This window comes from Cinclus cinclus, chromosome 1 (genome assembly GCF_963662255.1).
Source record: "Cinclus cinclus chromosome 1, bCinCin1.1, whole genome shotgun sequence".
NCBI classification, from domain to species: Eukaryota; Metazoa; Chordata; class Aves; order Passeriformes; family Cinclidae; genus Cinclus; species Cinclus cinclus.
Window position 1 is genome coordinate 97,862,662 of NC_085046.1, and position 26,783 is coordinate 97,889,444.

Genomic DNA, 26,783 nt, shown 5'->3' on the forward strand with positions numbered 1-26,783 from the left:
ATATTAATGTTCTTTGATGCTGTGTAATTTGTTTTGGAATCACTCAGGAATATTTCTTGGTCACATCAGGGATCATCTGAAATGAAGATAGAGTTCAATAGCCTAGTGAAATCTAGGACCCTGAAGAACTGAATGCTATAAGTGTGAGAGTATTTTTTGCTTTTGTTTTGATCTTTTGGTTTTTTTTTTGGGAAGGAAAGCTATTTATTTAGTAGGTCTTTTGTTTATTTATTTATTTCAGGATAAAGAATATCTAAAAATGTAGTGAAACTCTGTTAGTAGAGGTGCTGTTCTATGGGAATTATTTTTTACAGTGTTGCTTGACTGCAGCATTGAATCCAGTGTGAAATGTGAAAACAAAAAAGTACATTTTAATTTGAAAGGAATTAATAAAAAGGAAACTTTAAAATTAACTTTCAGAAGTACACATTTTTTAAAAAATTCTTAAAAAAATATTATACTACTTTGTGTTTAATCTCACACCATTTATTAAGCTATAATTAATTTAAATATGAAGAATGAAAACTTCCAAATCTGTCTGTCTTAACAGAGAGTGGATTATGAGAGCAAAAGGAGATACAGTATTGAAGTAAAAGCTGTAAACAGATACATTGATGAACGTTTTTTGAAAGAAGGACCATTTGAAGACACAACCATCGTCAAAATCAATGTGGAAGATGCTGATGAACCTCCAGTTTTCACCTTGGAGAACTATGTGATGGAGATCACTGAAGGAGCTGAGAGTGGTTCACTGGTGGGGGTCGTAACAGCTAGAGATCCAGATGATGATGACAGTCCAATCAGGTGCCTGTCTTAAAATGTGAACAGGCCAAAATGCAAATATAGTTGGTATTTCCAAAGCATATTTCTGTTCCTTACCATAGCTCATAATTACAGTTAATTGTGCTTTTTCTGTGATAGCCAAGGTTATTGCAGACTTTATGGTTTAACCCACATCAGCAGGTAAGGATCATACAGGCACTTGCTCACTCCCACAGCCACTGGGATGCAAAAGAGAATTGAAAGGGTAAAGTTGCAACAACTCATGGGCTCAGATAAACACAGCTTTTTATTATTATTGATATATATTAAAAAATTAAGATAGTATTAAATAAAATAAGAGATGGCAAAACCCCAAATCTACAACAAATCCCCAAGAAAAACAAGTAATGCAAAAAGACACAAAACAATTGCTTACCACAAGCCAGCTGACACCTTGTCACTAAACCCAGCAACAGCAGATTCTGCTTTTTACAATATCAATGATAATTTTTCTATCTCTTAAGAGAGAAAACAGGTAATCAATCTTTAACATGGGATTTGTAATTAAAATAGCTTCTCAGATTGCCTTACATCACAGTGTACTAAGCAATTTAGACAAACTAGGATACAATGACAAATGCTTGAAACACAAAATAATTTATGGTGTGTAGATTTCTAATAGCAGAAATGCATCTATATTATGCTATGGCTTCAGAGCTTAAGACAGTGATTTGTTATGATTTTCCATTCACTTAGTGTTATTTATTAGGCTAGTAATAGGTTAAATTAAATAAGAAAAAAAAAATTACATGTTGTTTTTTTTGTTCCCTCCTTTAAAAGGTCTCATTTGGTGGTTTTTTAGATGACTGCAATATCTCCTGTGGAACAATTAAATGTGAGAGCATATTTCTAACTTCTTAGTTAGAAATGTTTTGGAAGAACTGGCTTCAAACTGAATATGTTCTGCATAGTCCCAAAACAGTGATACAAGTATTGCATCAATGAGTTCCTTTAGAATAGAGTATATCAGTTCTAATATTAAGATACGTTTTTTTGGCTAAGTGCCATGGAAATGAATCTAAATTTGAAATCACTCCTATCATAAATGACAGCAGTTAATTATAATATGGAAAACAACTTTTCTTGTTTTATGGACTCCAAAGGTTTCAAACAAAGAAATTAAAAAAAAATGATGCAAACAAAACATCACTATGTCAGTAATAAAAAATAACAAATGCCTAACATAGTTTTTCTGAAAAATGTTTATCAAGAATCAGGTTACCAAAAAATGCCCAAACAAAACAAAATAACTATGTCAGAAAAAATATAAATACCTTAAAAAGAATTTTATAAGTATCCAAACTTTGGTCCAAATTATAAAACTTGTACTGAAAGTATTGCACTGGTTCTACGATTTATCTTCTTACTGATTTTTAAAAGAGACAAAATGTACCTATAAATAACAAGTTAGAGAGTCACTTAATGGCTGACAAGTTGTCTGAGCTGGAGTCCTAAGCGTCAACAGGAAACAGAAAGGCTTTGTCAAGCAGAATTAAAGGTACAATAAAAAGGAATAGTTGCATGTGGGCATTCCAAATTGGAGTGGAAAGAATCTTTCAACTGTTCAAATAGGTTTTATTTCCATGAAATAGACTTTGCTAGCAACTGCATCATATGGTCTTCTGGCTTTTTAGTCCATTAAAAACATCAGTAAATATCTTTTCCATTTGAACCAATCTCTTTGGTTACTATTTTAGTTCATCTTTGTCCTGCAACAAGTGGTTAGACTTTAACAACTTGAGTGGCATATTTACATGTATGTGCACATGTACATGTCCACAGCATCTGGAGCCTTTTCAGCAAAGACTCAGGAGCACTGCAGTCATCTTCTGCATCAGAATTTTGCACTCTGCCTTAGTACCACCTCATTACAGATAGTTGTCTGTCTTTATAATGTCCATTCCCCTGGCATCAGAGCATGTCAGCAATGATAAAAAGGATTTGCCATTATACCTCCACTTAGATGTTGGTGTTATTCATTTCATAAGTGGCAATTTTGCTGTTTCTTTTCAGTAAAGTCATTCACCTGCTGTGAGACTGACTTAGAAGTAAGAATGAATAATGCATTTCAGATTCAGTTCGCATTAATATAGATCTGAGACATATTTAGTTTTATAAAAAGAAGAGCTTTGATCTTGGCAGCAGTGAATTTTAAATGTTTATAAGTGTACATTTTTCGTGTTCGAGTTGTTGCAGCACACATTTTTATGCATATATGCACAGCTCTGTTTTCTCAGCTGACAATAGCTTTCTCTGTTCTCGCCTCTGATGGAACATTTCAGTACTAGGGAATGTCTTTCCCTTTTTTGGTGCAGGTACTCTATTGTCCACAGCACACTTTTAAAGAGACTGTTCAGCATCAATGAACACAATGGAGCAATCATTACCACTGAACCTCTGGACCGAGAGATAGCTCCTTGGCACAATATAACTGTTACAGCAACAGAAACAAGTGAGTAAGAAATTTAAGGAACGGGTTCTTTATACTGTGAACTGTAATTATCCTCTGTATGTGCCTTCTTTTAAGAGGAGAATACATTCTTCTTTCTGATTATATTACTGTTGCTTGCTACACTAAGGAGCATTATTAAAATGATTAGTTAAATAGAAGTGGAATGTATCTGAACTCCAAGGTCCCGTGCTTTTTCATAAAAGATGACCTTATGAAGAAAGAAACTGTAATAGGATCGAGAGTGTAATGCTTTCAAGTTACACTGAAGCATAAGAATTGCTCCTGCAGTGCAAGATCTTATGTTAAATTAGACCCTGGTTAATTTCACGCCAGATTTTTGACTAGTGTGAAATTAGCCAGGGTCTAATTTAACACCAATCAGAAACCTGTGGCTCAAATTAATTGTGAATGTTAAGGCCTAAATCATCTAGACGTCAATTCAGTGACAATTAAAACCTTGAAGCATCCTATATATAGGTTCCACTTGTCAATTTTATTTGAAAGTCAAATGCAAATTACCTCTGTGTGTGTTTTTGGTGATTTGGTTGCCCTAACTCTGGTACAACTCTAGAAATTTAACAGCTCCTGATTTATAAGGCAGATTTATAAGGCAAGATTACTGGGATATTATTTAAAAGCTAATCCAATTCATCCTCAGGAAGGAGGAAACCCATATGAAAATAGAGTAAAATCAATAAATCAGACAGGTTTTGCCAAATACTCTTAGCACCTGTTCTTTACTCCTGAATCTCAGTTAAATGCCATTTATTGCTACAGCTACTTTAAACATATGTTAAATTACACTGTTCCCAAAAGGGAGCCTTCCCTGTAGAACATTGCTGCTGGAAGTCTACTATATAATAGTCAGTATCAATTTTCATTGATGTCTTTAACTTGTATTTAGGAATTGATGGTGCTATCCTCCTTTTCAGCTTCTCTCTGAGATTTTCAGCATGAATTTCATTCTCATGTTGCTGGGCAGATGACAGGTGTTGGAAAATTTGATCTCTGGCATGACTTGAACAGCGCTATGGAAACACAGCAGGATAACTTTGGCCAACACCTTTTTGTTTAGTTAAACAATAAAACAGGAGAGAACCAAATGTTACAAATTAATAACTGTCTCCTGCAGTAAAACAAAATGAGATTTTCACAGGAATGAAAGTTATTGTAGAGAAACTGAGTCCTCATTATGTTCAAATTCATATTCTTTATTTATTTAATGATGATAAGGTCACTGTCTATAATGATATGTGCAAAAGAACTGAAGTTAGGTCACCTTAGTCTGGGCACACCTTAAAGGAATCAGGAACTGGCAGTATATTATTTCTTGAAATATAGTAATAATATGTACTGTGTGCATGAGCCATTTGGTGGATGACATTGTGGCTCCACTGAAGCAAAATCAAAATGCCATTAGTGGTCATCTAAATAAGATACTCATTATATCTTAGTCATGTATGGAAACTGCATTACAAAAGCAACCTCCCCAGAAGCCTGTTGGTGCCCTGAGTTTCACACACTACACAAGACTTTTGAGTCCCTTACAATGATTGAAGGGATGAGGGATCAGTAAGAGAGGTTTGACTCTGTTATTTTGGACCTGTGGTGTGGATCATCCTATTCTCATGCCATTGAGGGACCATGTTTTAAAAGTATTCAGAAGTAGGTCTAATTTGTTGGAACTTAAATGAGAACAGGGAGAACTTGCAGCTAGCTGACTCTCATTCCACTTTATGCCTAAAGCTCAAGAAAAATCAAGTTTTCTTTCATCAATTTTTTAATTGGCTGCAAGAAACTTTCACCAAGTACAAGGCTCAAGCTACAAACAGTAGCATTCTAATCCTATTTGAGAGCAAGAAATCCTTAAATCATTATTATCCAATTGGCAGACAGTTAGTACTCGTTTTCCCATAAGCTCAGTACTGGGGTCAGTTCTGTTCAATGTTTTTTATCAATGATCTGTGTTGGATTGAGTGCACTCTAGGTTTACCTAAGGCACCTAGCTGGGCTGTGGGAGGTATTCTGTTGAAGGATATAAAAGTTCCATAGAGAGATGTGAGCAGGCTGGATTGATGGGCCGAGGCCAAGTTCTAGGTCCTGGGTTTTGGTCACAACCACTCTGTGTAGCACTACAAGCTGGGGGCACAGTGGCTGGAAAGATGCCTGGCAGAAAAGGACCTGGGGATGGTGGTCAAGAGAGGCTGACCATGAGCCAGGGTGTGCCCCAGTGGCCAAGAAGCCAATGGTATCGTGGCTTGGATCAGCAATAGTGTGGCCAGCAGCACCAGGACAGCGATTGTCTCCCTGTACTCAGCACTGGAGAGGCCTCACCTTGAATCCTGTGTTCCATTTTGTGCCAGTCACTTCCAGAAGGTGATGGAGCATATCCAGGGAAGGACAACAAAGAGGGTGAAGGCTTTGGAACACAAGTTCTACAAGGAGCAGCTCAGAGATCTGGGGTTGTTTAGACTGGAGAAAAGGAGGGTGAGAAGGAACCTTCTCTACAACTACCTGAAAGAAAGGTGCAGGGATGTGGGGGTCAGTCTTTTCTGACACGTTACAAGTAAGAGCATGAGAGGAAAAGGCCTCAAGTTGCACCAGGGGAAGTTTAATTAGATACTATGAATTTTTTTTCTTGGAAAAGGGTAGTCTAGCATTGGAATAAGTTTCATTTACATTGGGAAGTAAATGAGTCACCTTCCCTGGAAGGGTTCTGAAAACCTGTGGACGTGATACCTGCTGTCATGGTTTAGTGGTGAACATCACAGTGTTATGTTAACATTTGGGCTAGATTAACTGAGGTCTGTTCCGACCTCAATTATCTATGATTCTGTGATCAGTTTTACTTGATACTGTCAGTCACAAAAAAATGAACCCACAACAGACAAGAGTCATTTTACCACTGTATCTTGCACGTGTCCTTTCATAGGGGTCTCCAGACCTGGACGCAGAACTGAAGTACTTTGATTATTTCAGTATGGATAATATCAATTAAACAACTGTCACTCTTCCTTGGTCACACATATATTTTTGTTGATAAAGTTGTAACTTTTTGGAGTAATCCTTTCTTAAAAACCAATTTATGTTCATCTCTTTTAGGAAGGAAAGAAATTTGCCTCAGCATAAATGATAATCATGGTATAAAAATATAAATAATAAAGATAATATTTATGGCTAGTAGTAGTGCTGTATTATTAATATCATTACAAGTTTATGTTTACTGGCTGATGTCAATGTAAGCTTTCTTTAATCCCCTGCGAATACTGAGTTCTGTTTTGTGTCTAGAGATGGTCATTGCTTTTCTTTTCAAGCTAATAATCAGGTCCTTAGCAATTAAAGTGTCATCTAATTTTCATACTGATCCAGCCTGTTGCCCTTGACATTGTGTTCTCTTAGTCCTTGTTTTTCAAGTCCTGATCTTTCTCATAAAGATTGTGACAAAGAAATTTTCTGCTAATTGGGAGATATTTAGATATTGTGGGATATGAGTACATTAGCTGAATTGACATTCTGACATTCAGTAATTTTCCTGTGTAAGGAATAAAAGACAAAGTACATGTTGCCTACCTTCTCTTCAAAATTCAACCAATGCAGTACCTCTGCTTCACCAAAACTGTCATTAAATATTCACCAGACACTGATTTCAACAGCTTTGTAACATGTTGCTCCCTCCCAAAACAAAACAGTTGTGATTGCAGAAAAATTAATTTTTTAATGTTTTTACAATCTTCCTTACATATAGAAATTAGAGAAATGCTCTTCCTTGTTATTTAAACCTATACTAAGGAAAAAATACAATCCCATCAAGGCAGCTACGACACTGCAACCCAAATATACTAAAAAATTAGACACAGGGCTATCTGTCTCAAAAAAAAAACAAAAAAAAAACCCAAACAAACAAAACAAACAAACAAACAAACCAAAAAACCAAAAAAAAACCAACAACAAAAAAAATCCAAACAAACCAACCTCCAACATTTTAGTAGAAGAATACAGATGTGATTCAAAGAATGGGCCATCTAAATGTTTTGTGTGAGCAAAGGGTAGGCTTTAAAACCAATATAGTACCATGAATCTTACAAACAAACAAGGTAAGAATAGGCAAAACTATCTGGGTCCTTCCTGTGCCACTTTTTATACAGCTGAAGCCACCAAAGATATTCCCTGCTTTGTATTGAAGATTACAAAGCTTTCCTTTGAAAGACAGTGTAGTCAAATCCCTGCCCTTCACATCCAATTCTGACTTCAGTAAAAGAATTAAACTAACTCCTACACTCTTGGTATTATTTCTAAAAGGGATGTATGCTACTTTTTATGTTTATCTAACAGAAGTTGAGCACTACTGTATTATTATGGATGTTTGATTCAACAAGAGAAATGTCATCCCACAAAGAAGTATTTTTGAAATGATTCTGACAGATCACAAGGTTTGGTAAATTAGCACCGCTGTAATGACTCCACAGGAGGAACAGAAATGTGAAACTGATGAGTGTCTATGCCTTTATCTCTGTGGTACTTGCTTTTGCTGCCATATCCTTCAGCAAAAGACTCAAAGCTATAGGCATAGATTCCATAAGATCCAAGAAAACAAACGTTTGTTCCAAACAACTAGAGTATTGCACATTAAAAAGGTAATGTAACCAAACTGATGTAATTTGAAAAGAGACAAAAAGGAGTAGATTTTTCTTTTTTCTTAAAGGTCCATTTGACTAATTGAAATCAATGCCTTAAGAACTCCTGAACAGGTCAGATGCAGTGACATGCACTGATCATATTTTAATTATAATTACTGACATACTCCTCTTTTAGATATAGGCGACTGATATATTGAAAGATACTTAGGTTGAAAAATATACAGTATTCCTGGAATATTTTAAGATTACTTTTATCACTGGAAAAACATTTTCATTACCCAACAACACATCTGTGTTAACCAGGCTGTGAGCCTTGTTATTACAGAGGAACTTTTTGCCCACAAGAATAATAAATTACATTGTGAGGAGGTAGACATTTCTTAAAGCTATGCTGTATAAGTCAGGATTCAATGTGCTGATAGGTAAAGGACTTCCAAGAGGTATCCAATATTGAATCAAAGAATTAAAGAGTAGTTGGGTTTGGAAGGAACTGATAATGAATCCAATGATGAACTGCTAAGTTCACCACTAAACTATGGCCTACTGCTAGATCTATATCTGGCACTATAGATACCTTCAAGGTTGGTGGCTCAACCACTTTCCTGGGCATTTTATTCCAATGCTAGATAACCGTTTCCAAGAAGAATATTTTCCTAAAATCCAATATAAACTTCCACTGGGGCATCATCACTACTTACTCAGGAAAACAGACCAACCCCCAGCTCCCAGAAACCCTCTTTCAGGTAATTGCAGAGTGATAAGTTCTCACCTGAGTCTCCTCCAGGCTAAACAACCCCAGCTCAGTCATCTGATCCTTGGCTACCTGGACACAAGCTGGCTCATGTTCAGCTGCTGTAAATCAGCAGACCCAGGTCCTTTTTCCTCTGGTGAGTTTTCTGGACACTCTTCCTGAAGCCAGTAGCTCTGCTTTGGGTTGCTGTGACCTAAGTGCAGAACCTGGTACTTGGCTTTGTTGAAACTCATACAATTGGCCATAACCCATAAATCCAGCATGTTCAGATCCCTCTGCATGGCCTTCCTTCCCTCCAACAGATCACAACTTCTGCCCATCTTGGTATGATATACTAACTGATCGAGGGTGTACTCAGTCCCCTCATGCAATTTGTTGATAAAGCTGTTAAACAGAATTGGCCCCTGTATTGACTCCTGGGAACACCACTTGTTACAGACCACCAGCTGAACTTAAGTCCAGTCACCACTGCTCTCTGAGCTTGGATATCCAGTCAGTTTTACCCCAGCGAACACTGCACTTGTCCAAGACATGAGCTGCCAGTTTCTCCAAGAGAATGCTGTACCTGCTGTATTTGTTGTCTTTACTTTTAGATAACATGCTTATAAACATTCTCATTTCATTTAAAAAAATTAGATTTTCAGCCTAGTCTACATGGAACTTTTGTACCATGATACTAGTATATCAATGCTTTTCCTTGTCTGATGTAGTTTTAGCTGTAGAACCTTGTGTAAAGGCAGTAAATGCAGGAAAAATGCCTTGTAATATTAATTTTCCTTTACATACAGGAATATGCTGTACTGACATGTTTTTTTTATATCTAAAACCACAGCAGTAAAGTATACTTCAGTAACAGAAACAATATATCTTCTGTGAGCACTAAGCCTTAGAATTAAACCTGTAGAGTAGATGATTCTTGGAACAACAATACTGGTACCGAAACTAAACACTCATTCTATGAAACCTGTCATCAGTAATGCCTTAGATACGTCTGAGCAAAATTACACTTCTTTGTAAATATGTGTGTGCAGACCAGTGGATAGAAGAGATCTGTTTTTCCAAAATGAGTCTGAGTTTCTGCCTTGGCTAGGGTGTGTTGTCAGTATCCACTGTGATTTCTCCATGTCTAGCAGTGGCAGAAATATTTTTAAAATGTAAATGTTTTTGAATTTTTCTCCCAAAGCTTCAAAATTTGAAGATATATAAGAAGAGGAGGAGTAACAGAATTTGCTAAAGGAATGAGCATGACCAATCTTTATGGTAACCATGATGTTAAGTGGTTTAAGACAGTGCAGACAACTCTTCCAGTCACCCCAGTATGACTCTCCTGCTCATCCACCGGAACCCCTCCTAGGGTCTGGGGATCCAAGACCCATGCCCAGGTTCAGGAATACTGATGCCCTGTTTGCAGGCTCAGCCAGTAGCACAGCTGAGCACGTGTTCCAGAGAGTCACAATGGAGGCACTGACAAGGTCACCCGGATTGACACAGACAAGGCTTTGCCTTCAGCAGCACCTACATGCAGGAGGTTCCCATTGACTTTAAGCACAGGCAGCCCATTCCCCTCTTCTTCTGGGAAGGCAAAAGATTACTGATACAGACATATACACACATGCACAATACTCTCCAGGTTCACAAGCACACACACACTCATGGATCCTTTCAGTGCCTACTTCTGTTTGCTCAACACCCCTTCCTGTATCCCAAGTCCTCTCATCTAATTCATGGGCTCCCAACTTACCAGCTAGTCCACACTTGATGTTTGCTGGCAAACCCACAGAAGTCACTTGCTAATCCCTCATGCACCCCACATTTGCAAGGGCCCCTTTGTGTGGACCTCCCAATCACCTCTCTGAGACCCAAGGGCTCCTAATCACTGTAGAATCCAGTTTAAAACTTGTCAGTAAAAACCTACACAAACCTGATGTACTCCAAGTCTGAGGAGGACACAGACAATGATCCCCTGTGCTCCTGAGTCACTAGCTGGCATAACAGAGCCCATCCCACTCCAGTATCTGGAACCGATTTTCATTCACACCTGTGAAGGTCACACCAGTTGCTGCCACTTAGTCCTTGCAGCACACATACATATGCAGAGAGAGAGTGAGATAGTGCAGAGACATGGCTAAGAAAATATTTATTAAGAAGATGAAAGTTTATAAGACAGACTGGTGATCAGGTGCAAGGCTCAGCCAGACAAATGCACTGACTGGACCTGTTTTGCACACAAACAGCCCCTTCTACACCCTTTTCTAACTGAGCTCTCTTTGTTCCTCTCTGCATGTTTCCCACGGGTCTGTGCATCTCCACTGAGTACCCATTCCCCCAGATCTCATTTAAAGTCTTTCCAGTTGCAAAGTCAAGTTGATCTAGCTGGAATTGTTGTCCTGTGGTTTCTGGATAGTCCATCAATTATCATTAGGTTTGTTTCTTGTCATAGCCTCTGTGCTTGTTTTGTCAGATCTGTGTCTTGGTATGTTTTGTGTCTGTTTTCCCCTTTTTCTCCATTGGTTTAACAATTGTTAAGGCCACTGATCTGATGGAGAAAAGCATTCTCACACTTCCAGGTGCCTGCATCTATTAGTATATCTTAGCTCCTCATCATCCCCTCTCTTTATCACTTGTCTCAGGTTTTTGTTCCAGTATATTCTTGTTTATGGTTTCCTCTTTGTCTTACTAACTCCAGTTGCACTGAAAAATTTTTCTTAGGAGAGGTGACTATCTCCTATTGCATAACCTTATAGCTAGTACAGTAAATTTTTCTTCATAACAATTTTTAAATTTAATTATTTAAATAATTTAATTTTTCTTGATCAGGTTTTATTTTTTACATTTGAATCAGTTACTGTTTGGGTAAAGAAAAGCATGAACAAATTCAAAATTTTACATGAAATATCTAATTTCAAGTAATACTATTGTAACGGTACTGTATTATTATAACAGTATAAAAATATGTCTATAGGTCTGCGTGATTATTTTCTTCTCTGCAGAATATAGGTAAACTTTTATAATGTTTAAATGCTCTAATATATGTAGTAAATATTTTAAAACTTTTTTTTATTTCTCTCCTTTCTAACCATTAGGAAATCTTGAAAAAATTTCGGAAGCGAATGTGTATGTCCAAGTTCTCGATGTTAATGATAATGCACCAGAATTCCCTAAAGATTACGAAACATTTGTTTGTGAAAATGCAGTTTCTGGACAGGTAAGCAAGAAGTAGTTAGCCATCATTTTTATCACTGCAATGAAGATTTGGTCTGTGATGTTTAGCATTGATTCTTTCAGTTCTGTGAATACAGACTGCACCTTTTCTATTTCCAAAATTAGTTCCGCTGATACATGCGTAGTATGAAATTTAAATTTTATTACACTGATGCAGTTTTTCCTCCCTTTAAAATAAAACCTGTGTGTCTTGCTTGTTCTTAAATACAAGAAAGTACAGGCAGAAATTTCTGAAAAAATGTAGGGCACAAATTTTTTTCCTATTAAGGTCACAGATGAAAAACCTCTGTCCGGTAACTTCGGCAATAGCATAAGAGCCAGGCTTAGACCAAAATCAAACCAGGTTCATTGTGTCCTTCAGTTAGAAAGCATTTACCATGAACTGAATTCAAGCCCTGACTAGTTCAATGCAGTCTGAAAATGTTTAAGACACAGCCTTTACAACACCTTTCCGAGCTGGCAGCTTAAGCTATTGTTATATTTAACGTCCTTCCCAGGAGGTTATTTTCCATTTCCTATTTGGTATCAACATGAATGGGGCATCATCAATCAGCTGCCCCAATTCCCAGGTACACTGCTGCTTTTCCATTGTCCTCCTGTAAAAATAAACTTCAGGATGTTCAAAGTCAATTTGATTTTTTTTATGTTTGTTGTTTGTTTTTTTTTCCCCTTTCTTTAGTTTGGGTCTTTTTAAAAGAAAGATATACAAAATAAACAAGGAATTAAAAAAAAAAAGAAAACTATAAAGAGAAAAATCTGTGTTTTTCCACCACTCTAAAGCATTATTCTGATATTAATAAACAGACCTTTGAGATATCTGTGATGCTTCATTTCAAATGTTTTGTTAAGTTGATCTGTGAATCAAAAAGCCTCTCTTTTTATGCTGTATTGGTTTACTTTGATCTCAATTAGTTTGCAGTTAAATAAAGATTTCCCTGTTGCTCAAGCTATCTCTTTATAGGCTTTTGCATCCATTTATACATTTTTCTATCAGCAAAACTTTGTTCTGCATTTTGAAATCTTCCTCTCTGCAAAGGCAACCTCTGTTTAGGAGGTATTTGTAGTAAGTCATTTCTATTGGTCTTTGGATATCTCATGGACAGATAAAAGTGCAGCATTAAATCAACTGTACTTTATGTTCCATGGCTTAAAGACACCATGAATTGAATATGGATGCTTATAATATGGATATTTGTTATCCATGTTTTGGACTTGCCTACAAGATAAAAACCCAGGTGATTTATTTCTCAAGGTTTTTAGTATTCCATAGTTACCCACTGATAAATATTATCTGTATGCTAACCTATAAATCGGTACATTTCAATATCAATTACAGATATATATATATTAAGTATTCTGAGAATAACCGGATAAAACAGTTCAGTAAAGAATCACAGTGTTAACAATAATAATACATTTTTTAAGTATAGTACACTGAATAATTCTTCTTTGACATTGCAATATATGAAAGAGTGATGAACGTTATGTTTTTCTCAGATTACAGAAAGGAATAGTGTTGCTTTAGTTTTTTGGGGTTTTATAATTTATTTCATTGTCATAGGTTTTTGAGAGTCACAGGCATCTTTAGTTTAGCCTGTTGAGACCCTGACAGTAATGCTAAATAATTTTCTCATTAACAAATTATCTTAGGAAGAACAGGATATTGTTACTCAAGTGCAAAATTATCACAGTCAAAGTTTATGATATTTTATTCAGTGTTTATGTTTTAACCAGAATTTTTACTTGATGTATCTTCCTTGGTGTTATTAATAGATATGTTTTAAAAAAAAAAAAAAAATTACTCCCAGGAAAAATAACCTTTATTTTTCTCATCAAGAAACCTAAAGATTCAAATGCAATTTTTAGGTGGCCTGGTTGTCCACTGAATAAGAAAATTTACATTTCAGAAGAATCAGTTTAGGCAATTAAAGGACTTAATCAGGACAATATCAACCTTTTTATACCATAATTCTGCAATCAATTTCACAATATCAACCTTTTTATACCATAATTCTGCAATCAATTTCAAATAGCTATAGAATCTGCTTACATGTTGAGACCAAAGATTCTATAGCTACACTGTCACATTTCGGTTTATAAAGCAGGTATGTCTACTGTTTTAGCTGGAATCACTCTGCTGAGAGATGTTTTCAGATATATTCTGCACTTCTGCACTTCATTTATTTCCCTGATTTGAGCTGTGACTAATTTCATGGGATATTCAAAAACATATTTCCATGAGTTTACAGCATTAGGGGAAACAGAAGGATACACACTGCAGAGGGAAAGACACTACTAAAAAATGAATTGTCTTATTCAATCTAGACTTTATCTTGGTGTCAGCCTGGTTTATTGCAAAAGTAGTTTAAAGTCAGGTCCCAATTTAGTTATTTTTACATAGCCTAAAAGTACGCTGATTTGTGATATAGAATATAAAACACATAATGAGCAATACTAACCGTTGTCCTAATCATCCAGACTGAGACACAGTTAATAATGGCTTCAGTCTAGACAAGAGGGCTTGCTTTGAAGTTTTGGATTTTCTGAAAAATTATGAAAATTCTTGGTCTGCTTTTACTGAATGAATGCTGACCTTCAAGCCCCTCCTTCAATACCAAGTATGGTATTCTTATGAGTGTTACAGCTATGTTTAACTTAGCCTCCAAAAGTCATTCAAACAAAAGGTTTTGGTTTCAGTCTCTGGGACTATAATCCAAATTTGACAATAAAAATGGATGTCATGAAGATAGGTGTTTCTGACATCATACTGAATCATGTTTGTTAGACATTTTGAATGGAATGTTCACTATCCATTTGATGTTATAGTTTAGTACTGTCTTATAACACAGAAGTCAGCTGTATACTACACCACAACTTCAGGTTTTTTTAAAACATTGAAAAAAAATTTTCACTGTACTGCCACCATTATATAATTGTTTTCCAAATGAATTGAACATGAAAGTTGCACTGTTCAATAGCCTTCTGTCCCACTGCAGCTATAGTTATTGTCAGATAAAATATAACAATATTAATAAGGCATTCAAACCTGTGATTTCCTTTTGATTGGACCTTTTGATCTAATAACTAAATGTAAACACTGTAAGTGATGACCACAATGTTCTATTAATTTGTTATATTTACCATTTATGGGTGTGTACAGTAGGTATAAGCCTTTGAACTTCAAAGGAAATGCTCTTTACAAATAGCCAAAACACCACGGAGACCAAATCCACCCCAAAGGTAACACTAGAGACATCTCAACAAGAACATATCTCAAAAAAGCTTAATTCCCAAGATATTAATAAATTTATTCATCAGGAAGATGCAGCTTGAAAGTTTGGTGTAGTGTGTATCAAAATCCTTACATTATATGTAAGCATGCTGACCATCCAGAATGTGCCTATGCATGGTAATTTCAGCCCTTTTTTGAATATTGATCTTTCTTCCTATAAGAGAGGAAGCTGATTTCGTCTGAAGATACTGAACATACTTGTATTCTGAATTAATGTCGTCATCTCTAATACATAATTATTCTGGAAATTCTGAGTTCCTTTAATTTGGGGATCACATATGGAGTGACTTTGATATAGCAGCTTGTTTAGCAATTTTTATTAGATTCAAACAGGTGATTGAGTATACATGAACTTTGAGTCAGAGATAAAAAAAAACAAATTTATTTACTCAGTACTTGGCACATAATAAAATAATAGTCAGTTACACTGAAAGTGAAAAGTACTCATTTGCTATTACTTCTCTATATAATGAAATGTTGACAGAATAAAAGAGAGGAAATCTTTAAACAAATTCTATGAGCATATGATTAATGTCAAAAATGAGTAGTTAGCTAAAACAGATCCTTTCTAACAAAGCATGATGCAAAATTATTTTTCCTAGCAGAGAAATCAAAGTGAGAGATAAGACAATGTTTATTTAATATTGTATGTTTTCTTCAACATTTACAAAAAGCATCTGAGCAGTAACGATAAGAAAATAAGAAGTAAAAAAAAAAAAACAATGAATGCATCCTTCAGAGTGTAAAAACATGATGAAGCTGTGAAAGCAAAGTATAATGTAACAGACACTTACTCTAAGCTACATCTGCAGATACACTGAGTGTGATGTGTGATGTTTTGAAACAGTGGGCACAGTGACCCATGGAAAATTCCTTTTTCTGTTTTATGTGGACCACGATACCACAACATTATCTCTTAGCAGAATGGCACAGGTGGGAGAAGTTCATTAGAATGTGTGAACAAACATAAAAAGGCACCTCGGTGTCATGGCATGAGCTTTGTAATCGTTAATACTTTGCAGATAAGTACACAATTTTATTTATAGTTGAGGGGAAACACTTACAGTAGACCCAGATAAATCAGTACCCTACTGTCAATTTGCTTTTCAAAACTGAAGCAGTCAACAGGAGAATCTGAGTCTTGAGGTAAAAGGTCTACCTGGAACATGCAGTGCTGACTACAGTAATTAATCTTTTACCTGCTCTAAACTCTGATGATCAGTAAATATGAGACTGAGAAAAATATTACTGCTTATAAGACTTCTGTTAATTTAATCAAACCCAGTTCTATACTCCCAAAAAAATGGGTGATTAGGTCTCTTACATCCTATAATCCACAGCAGAACTCCTATTGAAGGGTGTTTTGTGGAAAACAAACCAAAGAAACTGAAGAGGAGAGAGGGAGGTGGCAAATATGTTTCTACTTCCTTCCATTTTTCTAATAGGATTGGTGAGACTAACACAAAAAGGACTCAAAATTCTACACTCAGAGTTCTCTAGCATCAAAATTAAGTGTACTAGATGTTGTTCAGATGGAAAATTTATGCCTTAAGTTTAACTTGGTTAAAGGCCCACAGAATCAGAAAGGGCTGTAACAAAGAAGCTTTGACCTTTCCTTCTGGTTGTCTCCATAATTCCGATTCAGTAAGACCATTTGGATTTGAAGAAGTAAATTTCCAATGAAGTTTTATCAAGATTACCTGGCAGTCAACTAATCCATAATTCAAAGTTTTTTTATTTCCAAGATAAACAAATATAATTAAATATAAGAAATAATTTATTTACAAGATGCCATTCTGGCCTCTTGGGCTGGCATGTGTATAAGGAATTTCTTCCTTTTTCAGTTTGCCAGGGTGGGAATTTTTTTCAGATAGATTACTCACATCTGACTTAACCATTCCTGTAGTTGCCATCTACTCTTACCACAAATCCTTGTGGAATTTTGTCCAAAGTGCAGATTTCAAACCTTCACCCCCATTTAGACCTGAAAAGAACACCTTCCTCTTTCCCATCTGTGCTTATGGTGGCTTATCTTATGGAAACTTCCTTCTTTGATAACGCATTGAGATATTTCACTGCATTTATTAAGTCTTCAAAGGCCATCATAAACCAGTTTTTCAAAAAGGATCAAGTGAATTTATCTCTGTTTTAAAGAAATATCAATTTTTAAATGAACTGCTGTATCTTTAAATCGTCTATATTAATTAGACTTGAAATAAGAATTTTTAAAGCACTTAAATTTCAGTCATGTCAACCCAACTTATATAACCTTGCAAAAGCAACAAATATTTTCTTTGTTTATATCCTAAAATGCAGGAGGTTTGTAACACACAAGCAATAAGTGCAGGTTTTCAGTATGTGATGCCAGTTTTCCTGGTTAAAGGCTAGAATCTCCTTGGTTAGATGTACAAAAACCCAGGAAACTGGAAAAAAATAAGGGATTTCCTTCACTCTGAATGATTTTTTTTAGCTCCAGAGTCAGTAAAATCAGAAGTACTTACTGCTCTCTGAATATTTTGTAGACTAATCTGGGCTTTGTTGAATCTTAGTGGAGGTGATACAGGAAGAAGTAAAGAATAAGGATTTTCCCTGTCCTTACATTCCAAGTTGTCCCCTGCTGCTAAGGTGAATCTTTGAAGGCATGTGAATATATCTAGAACAACCATAGGAATCTTAGATATGTGCAGAAAAGGATAGCACAGATCAAAGCAAGCAAAGGTGGTTTGTTTTTTTTTTTTCTCAGTTAGCCATAGTCTCCTTAGAATTTTATTGATTGAATCAGATAAAGATAAAATGTAGAGAGCCAAATGCATTCTGTATGTAAAATATGGAAATCAATAATGAAATAGCAAAACAGTATCCAATTCACAACTGCAGTAATTTTAGGATTTTCATAAATTATATAATCCTAAAAATATGTTTTAAAAGACAATGGTGATATCTGGTTGAATGGAAATCACCTTTTCTTTTTTCTTTTTTTTTTTTTTTGGTATGTACGTAGGTAATTTTTGTCTACCAAGTAGCTGAACTAAAAACAAAACAGAACAAAAGAAAAAAAGTCTAATATGTCTCTGTAGATCATTAAATTACTCTGCATATTTAATATACCTTAATAGACCCTGAATTTTAAGGACAGGAGTACATCCATACCAAGTTTTATCCTCATGTGTTACCATGAACATATAACCAGCAAATTTTCAAGAAAATCCAGTATGGTCTTATTTAGAATTGTTGAGGTAGGTGGCAAAATATTATAAAATGTGCCTTTCTTTTCAGGTTAGACTGGATATATAATTTTGTACCCTATTGCAGTTCATATTGATCATACTTTGGGACTTACACTTCCTTATAAAAACCAAGCCTGTGGTAATCAAGGAAATGTTAGTGGTCAGTTTCTCCTCACTGATTCCTTGACTTACATTTTTATACCTGTATTTGCATTGCCTCAGCTATTTTGTTAGTTCTGAGGAATGAAAAAAAAAGTCCTTTGAGAATCTTTCTCCTTTGTACACAAAGACATCACGGAAAAGAAGTCATTCATCTCATTAACGTCAATCAAAAAATAAAAAAGAAAAAAACTCAAAGGTCCTCATTTTTCCATATAGTGAAAATAAAGATTTAAAATAAATTTCTAGTGTGAAGAAGGAATAATGTAAAGAATACAAAGCTTTTGGTGTGTAAGCTACATTTTTGCACTCTGCTATGATGATTTCACCCAACTTGGTTTGCTCGAAAAGAAAAAGAACGTGCAATTAAGGTCTAGATTTTTGAATGAAAAAGGATTTAACCAGAACAGAGTTTTCAAAGGCACAAATGGAAAGCAGCAGTAGTCACTTCCACTGACTTACTGCTTCACTTTTAAAGCAGTGCTTGTATCATTCAGGTGATCTGTGGTTTGAGGAAAGTCTAGGGTTCAAATTCTTGTGTACAAATATCTACAAGGCATGATAAAATAGAGGCCAAGTTCAAATTCAACCTTCTCTTTTCTTGGTGAAAAATAGGTGGACTTCCAGCAGTTTTCTTTCCTCCTGATCAGCAAGGATGTTCACTGATACATGTTTACAACTAAGTATTTACTGATAAATATAAGAAATATAGACTTTTTTAAACAAAAATGTTGTTAATTATTAGTTAATTAGTTAGCAATTATTGGTTAACTCTGTGGTTGTTTATTTACAGAAATGAAAAACATTCTTTTGAATGCTGTTTTTTTTATTTTATCTTGCAATGACTGTCTGGTTTGACATATTTCCAAACAAAAGCTGTTTTGTTTTCTTAAGAAAAAGCAGCCAAGAATTTCCATAATTGTGGGAAATAGAAAAGGTAGAAAACTCTCAGAAGATGTGTGGAAGCAAAACTCAAAATAGATGAATGCAAGAATACATATATGCAAGGACAAGAAAAAATAAGGCTGTGTTTTTAAGCTGTGCAGAGATAAGCCTTAGAAAATATGTTAAGCAAGATAATAAAAAAATGTAAGTTTAATAATAAAGTTCTATCCACTGTTTTTAAGCCAACAACAAGCAAGCATTGTTAAAAGCAAAGTATATGTGTAAATTTAGTAATTTGCTTGAGCAAATGCCTGTAAACTTTTAACAGTATCATATCAACTAAAAATGTTTTAAAAAGACCTTGGAACAAAGAGAATTTCGGCTGTTGGTACAGCAAGAGCTTTCACCATCTTCCATGTCTCACCCTGTAATGAGGCTGATGTGTTGAAATAAAAGGTCTAAGACCACCATACCTGCAGCCCCATTCCATTATTACTATAAAGATCCAACACATGGTCAATATGTTATAATATCCAGAATCAACAATTCAGGATGTTAACTCTTCAATGTATGCGGTTTACTGGAGTTACAATGCAACAGTTGAATGATATCACTGTGATTTTGGACCCAAGGGGAATGGGTTTTGCATAGAAGGATTTCTTCAAATGTAGAATGATGAACTGCTCACCTTGGATTAAAAAAAACCAAACCAAAACAAAAAAACCCACCCTCTATATATGTTTTCATTATGGGAACTTTATTTGTTCCTGGTCCTTTGATCTGGAAAAACTTTTACAGTTTCTCAAGATTTTCATGCCGGCCTGTCTCAAATGGATAAAACCTTTAAGCAGACTACTTGAAGAATATAAGTCTCAATAAACCTATTTGGGTATTTGGTGAATATTTGCATACTATGTACTCAATATAGATTCATGGATCACACCTTCAGCATCAATAGTTTAACATAGCTGTTATACTCTTTTTATTGTTTTAGAGGATGAGAAAATTCTTGTACTCTTAAACAACTCTGTTCCCTTATTTTTCCAGCTAATTCAAAGCATCAGTGCAGTGGATCAAGATGACTCAGCAGAAGGTCACCATTTTAATTTCTCATTGGCTCAGGAGGACACAAACAGCTCACATTTTACTGTCAAAGACAACCAAGGTAGGGTCTGTCATGAAGCTCTTTAAGACCTTCCTAATGGAAGATGGATGCTTCCAGCAGGTTCTTAATATCTTAACTTTCCATTTAAATAGAAATTTTAATTATAATAAATGGACATGTCCAGAGGTCTATTTCAAAACAACAATTCAATAGTATCAAAGAGTTTATTTTCCTTTTCACATGAATAATATAAACAGCAAAAGGCAGTTTTATTTCAAGGAAAGAAAAAATAGCTGAGATGAAAAATACACTGGTAATCCTCAAAAATTATAATTTTTATGTTGAATATGGTGGTATATTACAACTTTTTTGTTAAAATTATTTGCCTGAGAAATAAGATCATTAGAAAGACAAGATTGATATAAATATAGGACTCTTATTTTATTAATTTAGTGGGATAAAAACAGAAAACTAGGAATGCAATCCTATTTCATAATGTACAATATCAAGCAAAGCCAGACTGAGATGAAAATATAGGTGTTATATCTCACGGAATTTCAAGAGTCAGTCTACTGAGACTAAAAAGAAAAGCTTCTTCAGACTAAGCTAAAGTACACATCGTTCTTATTGATCATGCTAATCATTTGAATGTTCTGGCTAAGGGAACAAATCAATGGAAATAAGTTTTGGAAAGTTCCAAATACGTTAAATGGCAAACTGCTTCTCAATTATCTTCAAAGTTAGTCAATGTGTCAATAAGAATATCAATTCCCATCTTCATTAACCTCTCACTCCCTTCCAGGAAGAGATAAGTCATTATATTAAGGTCAAATTGTGCACAAGCCATGCGCCTTTCCCACCTTTCCTCTTTCTGCCCCAAACCCAAGGCCCTCACACAAAGCAACCCATACAGTTCCTTTTGATGGCTACTAATGGGAAAAACAAAACGTTTTGATATGCTATGCAATCAGATTTCAATCTGTCAGTTTCTGCCATATCCTACAGAAATGGCGGTTTGAATTGTGGTAGTCCTAAGGGAGAGAAAAAGAGACTGCAGACTTACAGTATTTTATCCCCGTTTCATCACAGTTACTTTCTGAATTATGACAGAAACATAGAACAGCTTATATGTGAGGGAGTTAACTTCAGTAGATTATTTGCATAGATGTATTACACAGATAATGATAGAAACCTTTTTTTCCCCTACTTTTACATAAGCACACATGCAGTCTTTTGCTCTGCCATGAGAAAAAAATTCTGACATGGAAATATTTCTAGATTCTTTTTTCTTCTTTTTAATACACATGCATGTAAACAGGACTATTTAGTTTTGCAACAAGCTAAGTTACTTATTTGAAATGATTGATATGTAGCAGGACCTGGATTTAAGTTGTTTATTGTGTTTTTCACAGAACACATTGCTAAAACACTAATAGTTAAATACGAAGCAAAGTGAAAGCATCTAAATCTTCCTGCTATTTTAGGTGGTAGAAATCCAGTTAGCTCAAGTTTTTGTGACAGGGAAGGAAATAAGAGACTATTTTAGTGGACTTTTTTTTGCTTTCTCTTCTTTCCCTTACCACCTGTTTTCACTATGTGCTGCTAGCCACACGTTTTAACCTTTTTGATTGGCAAACTGTCCATATTTTATCTGTGAACTTCTGGCTTGGTAGCAGCTGGATACATGGAACCATTTAAAAAACCAATTAATTAGTCTGAACAGGTGTCAGGTACTAAAAAAGATCTCAATTTCTTTAGTTCTGAACATTAAAACCAGAGCTCCTCGGTCAGATTTCATTATTGCCCCTAGAGTGCCTATATCAAAAATAAATGCAATTTATTCACAATTGACAAAATATGCACCAAATGTCAGTGCCTGCTTTTAATTTTTTAACTTTCTTAATATGTAGCTTTGCAGAGTACCATTGCTTTTAAATAGATCAGCTTCCACTCAATATTATTGTTGTGGTTGCAAAATATATAAATGCATATTGTCATAATAATTTTATATTCTAGATAACACAGCTGGAATTTTCATAGGAAAAAGTGGCTTCAAGAGGCAAGAGCAGTTTTTTTTCTACTTGCCAATCTTAATTCAGGATAATGGAATCCCACCACTGACGAGCACAAATACTCTCACTGTCACTGTCTGCGACTGTGACACTGAAGTAAATACCTTCTACTGCCGATATGGAGCTTTCATGTATTCCTTGGGTCTCAGCACAGAGGCTTTAGTTGCTGTTTTGGCTTGCATATTAATATTCCTGGGTAAGTACAAGTAAGAAAAATTACTTCATTTTACAGAGGGGTTGGTTAAGTAACAAAGATGGACCCTTGACTCAAAGACTGGAAGTAGTGGGGCATTAGGAAAAATAGAAATAAGGTAAATGTTTCATGTCTTTCCTGTTTTCTTAACTATAATTTCTCCCTTCCCAGTTTTCAGTAAAATCTGAATTCTAACACAATTTCCTAAAAGTTGGGTTCAGTTGAGTCATGGTCCTCTTTACTGTCCTGGCATTGCACTAATAAAGATTTTAGAGCTCAAAGTCTGCATTGTTCACAGGCAGAGTTGAAGACAGCATTACACAAGAAAATTTGCTAGTGTAGGAATATATTAAAAGAAGTAGAACCCTACTCAATCTGCCTTAGGAATGGCAAATGTAGAACTGAGATCCGTTATGAATAATAAAAGAAAAAGGGAATCCTACATCAGGCAGAAAGCTCCAGACTCAGGGAGTTTCTCTGCCAATTAAGGTTACATCTCTAGACAGCATTTTCTCCGAATGCTGGACATCTCCTTTGTCCTCTCAGCAGACACAAACTTAACCTCCAGTACATTCGGGAATTTGTGGACATGAAAACTGGGATTGAGAGTGGTTCAAATGCACAGGCATTTTTTAGTACCTATGTAAAGGGTGATGCACAGCTGGCAAGCAGTGCACAAAACTGAACCAGCAACTCAAGGCTGGCCATCCTAGACACCAGCCTTTTTTTTGACTCCATAGCAAAGCCCAGGGATGCACTAGTCCTCCTACATCCATGTCTTCATTTCCAATCAAGGACATGGGAACATACAATCAATTTGTTTTTTTAGGCTTGCCTGCACTTCCAAAATTGTTTTATTTCAATCTAAGATGACATATCTGCCTTACACCTTTTAGTCAGTTTAGTCTTACAGGTAACTGTGCATTTCAAGTTTTGTTTGATGGTTGCAGGGTATCTGAATAGGTTCACTTTGTGTTACTGACTTCAGGGACTAAGGATCAGGCAAACTGTATCACTGTCCAGGCCATCAGGGGAATTATTCATCAATGATTTCTTGGGTTCTTGCAGAAAGGTTCTCTCTGCAGGTGGAATAAACCCATGACCTTTATTGGGCCTATTCATAAAAGCCAAAGCAGAGATATAAATTAATATATTAGTCCAAAAGAAAAAAAAATCTATCTACTGCACTCTTTACAGACACACAGGTTTTAAATGAATTAATTTTTTGAATGCATTTTTGTAATTATTTAGAATTAAATAAAAAATTGTTCCATATATAATAAGTTTGCCATTTATCTCTGAAAACTAATATTCAAGTAGGAAGTATACCATCAGAAGAGTTCATCAGGCAAAGTATTTGGGAAGTTAAAACCATCTGATTTGTGAATACGTAGTAGAAATTCTTGGTTTCAGTGATTTCAAGCCTTGTGTTGGTATCTCCAAAGCAAATATAATAATTTATTTAAAATAGGTAGAAAAAAGAACTATTTCAGATTCCTTATATTCTTAAATTGAGTAAAATTCTGTAATTCTTTGTAGCTGTATCATTTTATGTTATGAGTAAAAACTACAATCCACAAAATATTTATTAAGTCGGTCTGCAGCAAGATATAATTAAAACTGAAAGAATTAATCTCTCTGAAAGTCATTGACCAATTCAAAGGGATTGTTCAGTTAAAATTAAAATATGTGGGATTAAAAAAAAATAATGCTTTAAAAGAAAATTTAAGAAACTTTCCACATATGAAAGAAATAAAATCATCTGATTTTTAGATCTTGACAGTAAAATGACACAGAATTTAGTGAGACTTCAGATTTGCAAACCAGCACAACAGACATAGCTGAACACCATTCTATGGAACCAAATGATTCAACAAGGTGAGGAGAATATCTTGCTCATTGTCTCATGTTTCATTTGATCTTGATGGGGCTTTTATCACAGAGACTGATAGAGATTAGGAATTTAAATTCTGGATGTGAAATGGATATATTATGTGATAAAAAAAACACTTTCAAAAATAATAACCTGTGTTTCCATCAGTTTCAAATTTGCATCTACCAAAAGAACTGCTCCATTTATTTTGCCTTTTTTATAAGTCCCTTTGTAGCCATTTTCTCAACACATCCTTTGCTCATCTCAAAACCATAAAATCCATAAAAATTACAGCTCTATAAATTTGTTAAGATAGCTTCACTTTGCAACAGCATTGATACGAAGATAAGAAGCCATTTTTTTAGTGTTTCCAAACACATTCAAAGTCTCTAGGTCTGTTTAATTTTTCCCTTGTCCCTTCTCTTTCATTTTTATTTTTTCAGTGTTCTTTTTGGCAATTATAACCATAAGGCAGCAGCAGAAGAAGAAGCCTCCCTTTTCAGAGAAGATGGAAGAATTCAGAGAGAACATTGTCAGTTATGATGATGAAGGAGGAGGCGAGGAGGACACAGAAGCCTTTGATATTTCAGCACTGAGGACACGCACCGTCATGCGAAAGCACAAACCTCGGAAGAAAGCAGCCTCTGAAATCCAGAGCCTCTACAGACAGTCTATGCAGGTTGGCCCAGACAACGCAATCTTCAGGCAATTTATTTCAGAAAAGCTGGAAGAAGCAAATACAGATCCTCGCGTTCCTCCCTATGACTCACTTCAGACCTATGCATTTGAGGGAACTGGCTCTTTGGCAGGATCCCTCAGCTCGTTGGGTTCCACCACTTCAGACCTGGATCAGAGCTATGACTACCTTGCAGACTGGGGACCTCACTTTAAACAGCTTGCAAGCATGTACTCTTCCCATAGAACTGTGGGGGATTAAGCACTCTTTGAATTGTTCTTTTGTTTTCCTAAGTCTCAGCAACCAAACACAACTGCGGATTTTTAAAAAAGAGATCACCCCGCATTAAAACATGAGAAATAAGAGCCCAAGGGTTTTAATACAGAAAGTTTTGGATGTGGAAACCTCTCGAAAGGATAAAACACACGAGGGGCATTACCACATGAAGGGATAGAGATTATAGTTTGTAAACCTTATGGTTATCTAAGTGCTTAAATACAAGCTATGCTACTTTGTATATCTAGAGCCTCTTCTGGATACTGAAAATTTGGATCTTCCTTGTACAAAAGGAGGAGTAGAAGCCATATGGATGTTGTAAACATTCTGTTATCCATAAGCTTTAAACAATTTCCAAAGCTGACGGACTTTTGTTGTTGCAGTTGAATACATACATTAACCAAAGTTAAATAGGCATATTTGTATAATGCTTCATTATATAAATATAATTGTGTGAAAAAGTAGACCCTAGATATTCTAATGCTGTTGTCAGAAGTGCTCACAAAATCATTTATTTATTGTTATTAGGATGATAAAACTAAAACAAATGTCTTTTCCTATCAGTATATTAAAAAAAACCCATTACAACATCAGAAAGTATTTGCTGCCATTTTAGTTTTTAATGAAATCGTTAGAAAATGTGTAAACCAATATTTAATTTGGCAAATGAGATAGGAAAAGGAATCAATATTTAACTTAAATACTGCAATCGACTACATTATATATTACTGCACTTAGAACAAAATGCTGTCCAGATACAGGCATTTTTCTTTTTATTAAGAGTTTAAAGGATGAGTGATTTACCAGCACGGATTTATTTTTTTATTATGGAATATTAAATTTAGCTGCAGTAGTCAGTTTTATTATAACAATATTAAGAATCTTTAAAATGCTAAACTGGTGGTTATAAAACTTTATGTATGACATTAGATAATAAGATAATAAAATGCTTTAAATGTTAATCCACTTTGAAAATGATCCTGAATAATTCTGTAAGACTCAAGTAAGATTTCAAAATTAATTTCACACTGTATTTTTTCCCAACAATTCCATAACAAGTATAAAGCTATCTCAGAAGATTTCTTTACTTATAGCTCTACCCAGCAGCAATTTTGGAATTAGACCATCAAATGTTTTCAAA

General features: G+C 35.1%; 1 protein-coding gene across 1 annotated transcript in view; it reads left to right on the top strand.

Moving 5' to 3' along the window:
- CDH19 (cadherin 19) overlaps positions 1-25,627 on the top strand; it is a 37,451-nt gene extending 11,824 nt beyond the window's left edge. Inside the window, exons 6-11 of the mRNA XM_062500823.1 lie at positions 551-804; positions 3,138-3,274; positions 11,746-11,867; positions 20,495-20,612; positions 22,569-22,820; positions 25,134-25,627. Of these exons, the coding sequence (XP_062356807.1) occupies positions 551-804; positions 3,138-3,274; positions 11,746-11,867; positions 20,495-20,612; positions 22,569-22,820; positions 25,134-25,627 (1,377 nt within the window). The remainder of the gene's footprint in view (positions 1-550; positions 805-3,137; positions 3,275-11,745; positions 11,868-20,494; positions 20,613-22,568; positions 22,821-25,133) is intronic.
- Positions 25,628-26,783: the final 1,156 nt, after the last annotated feature.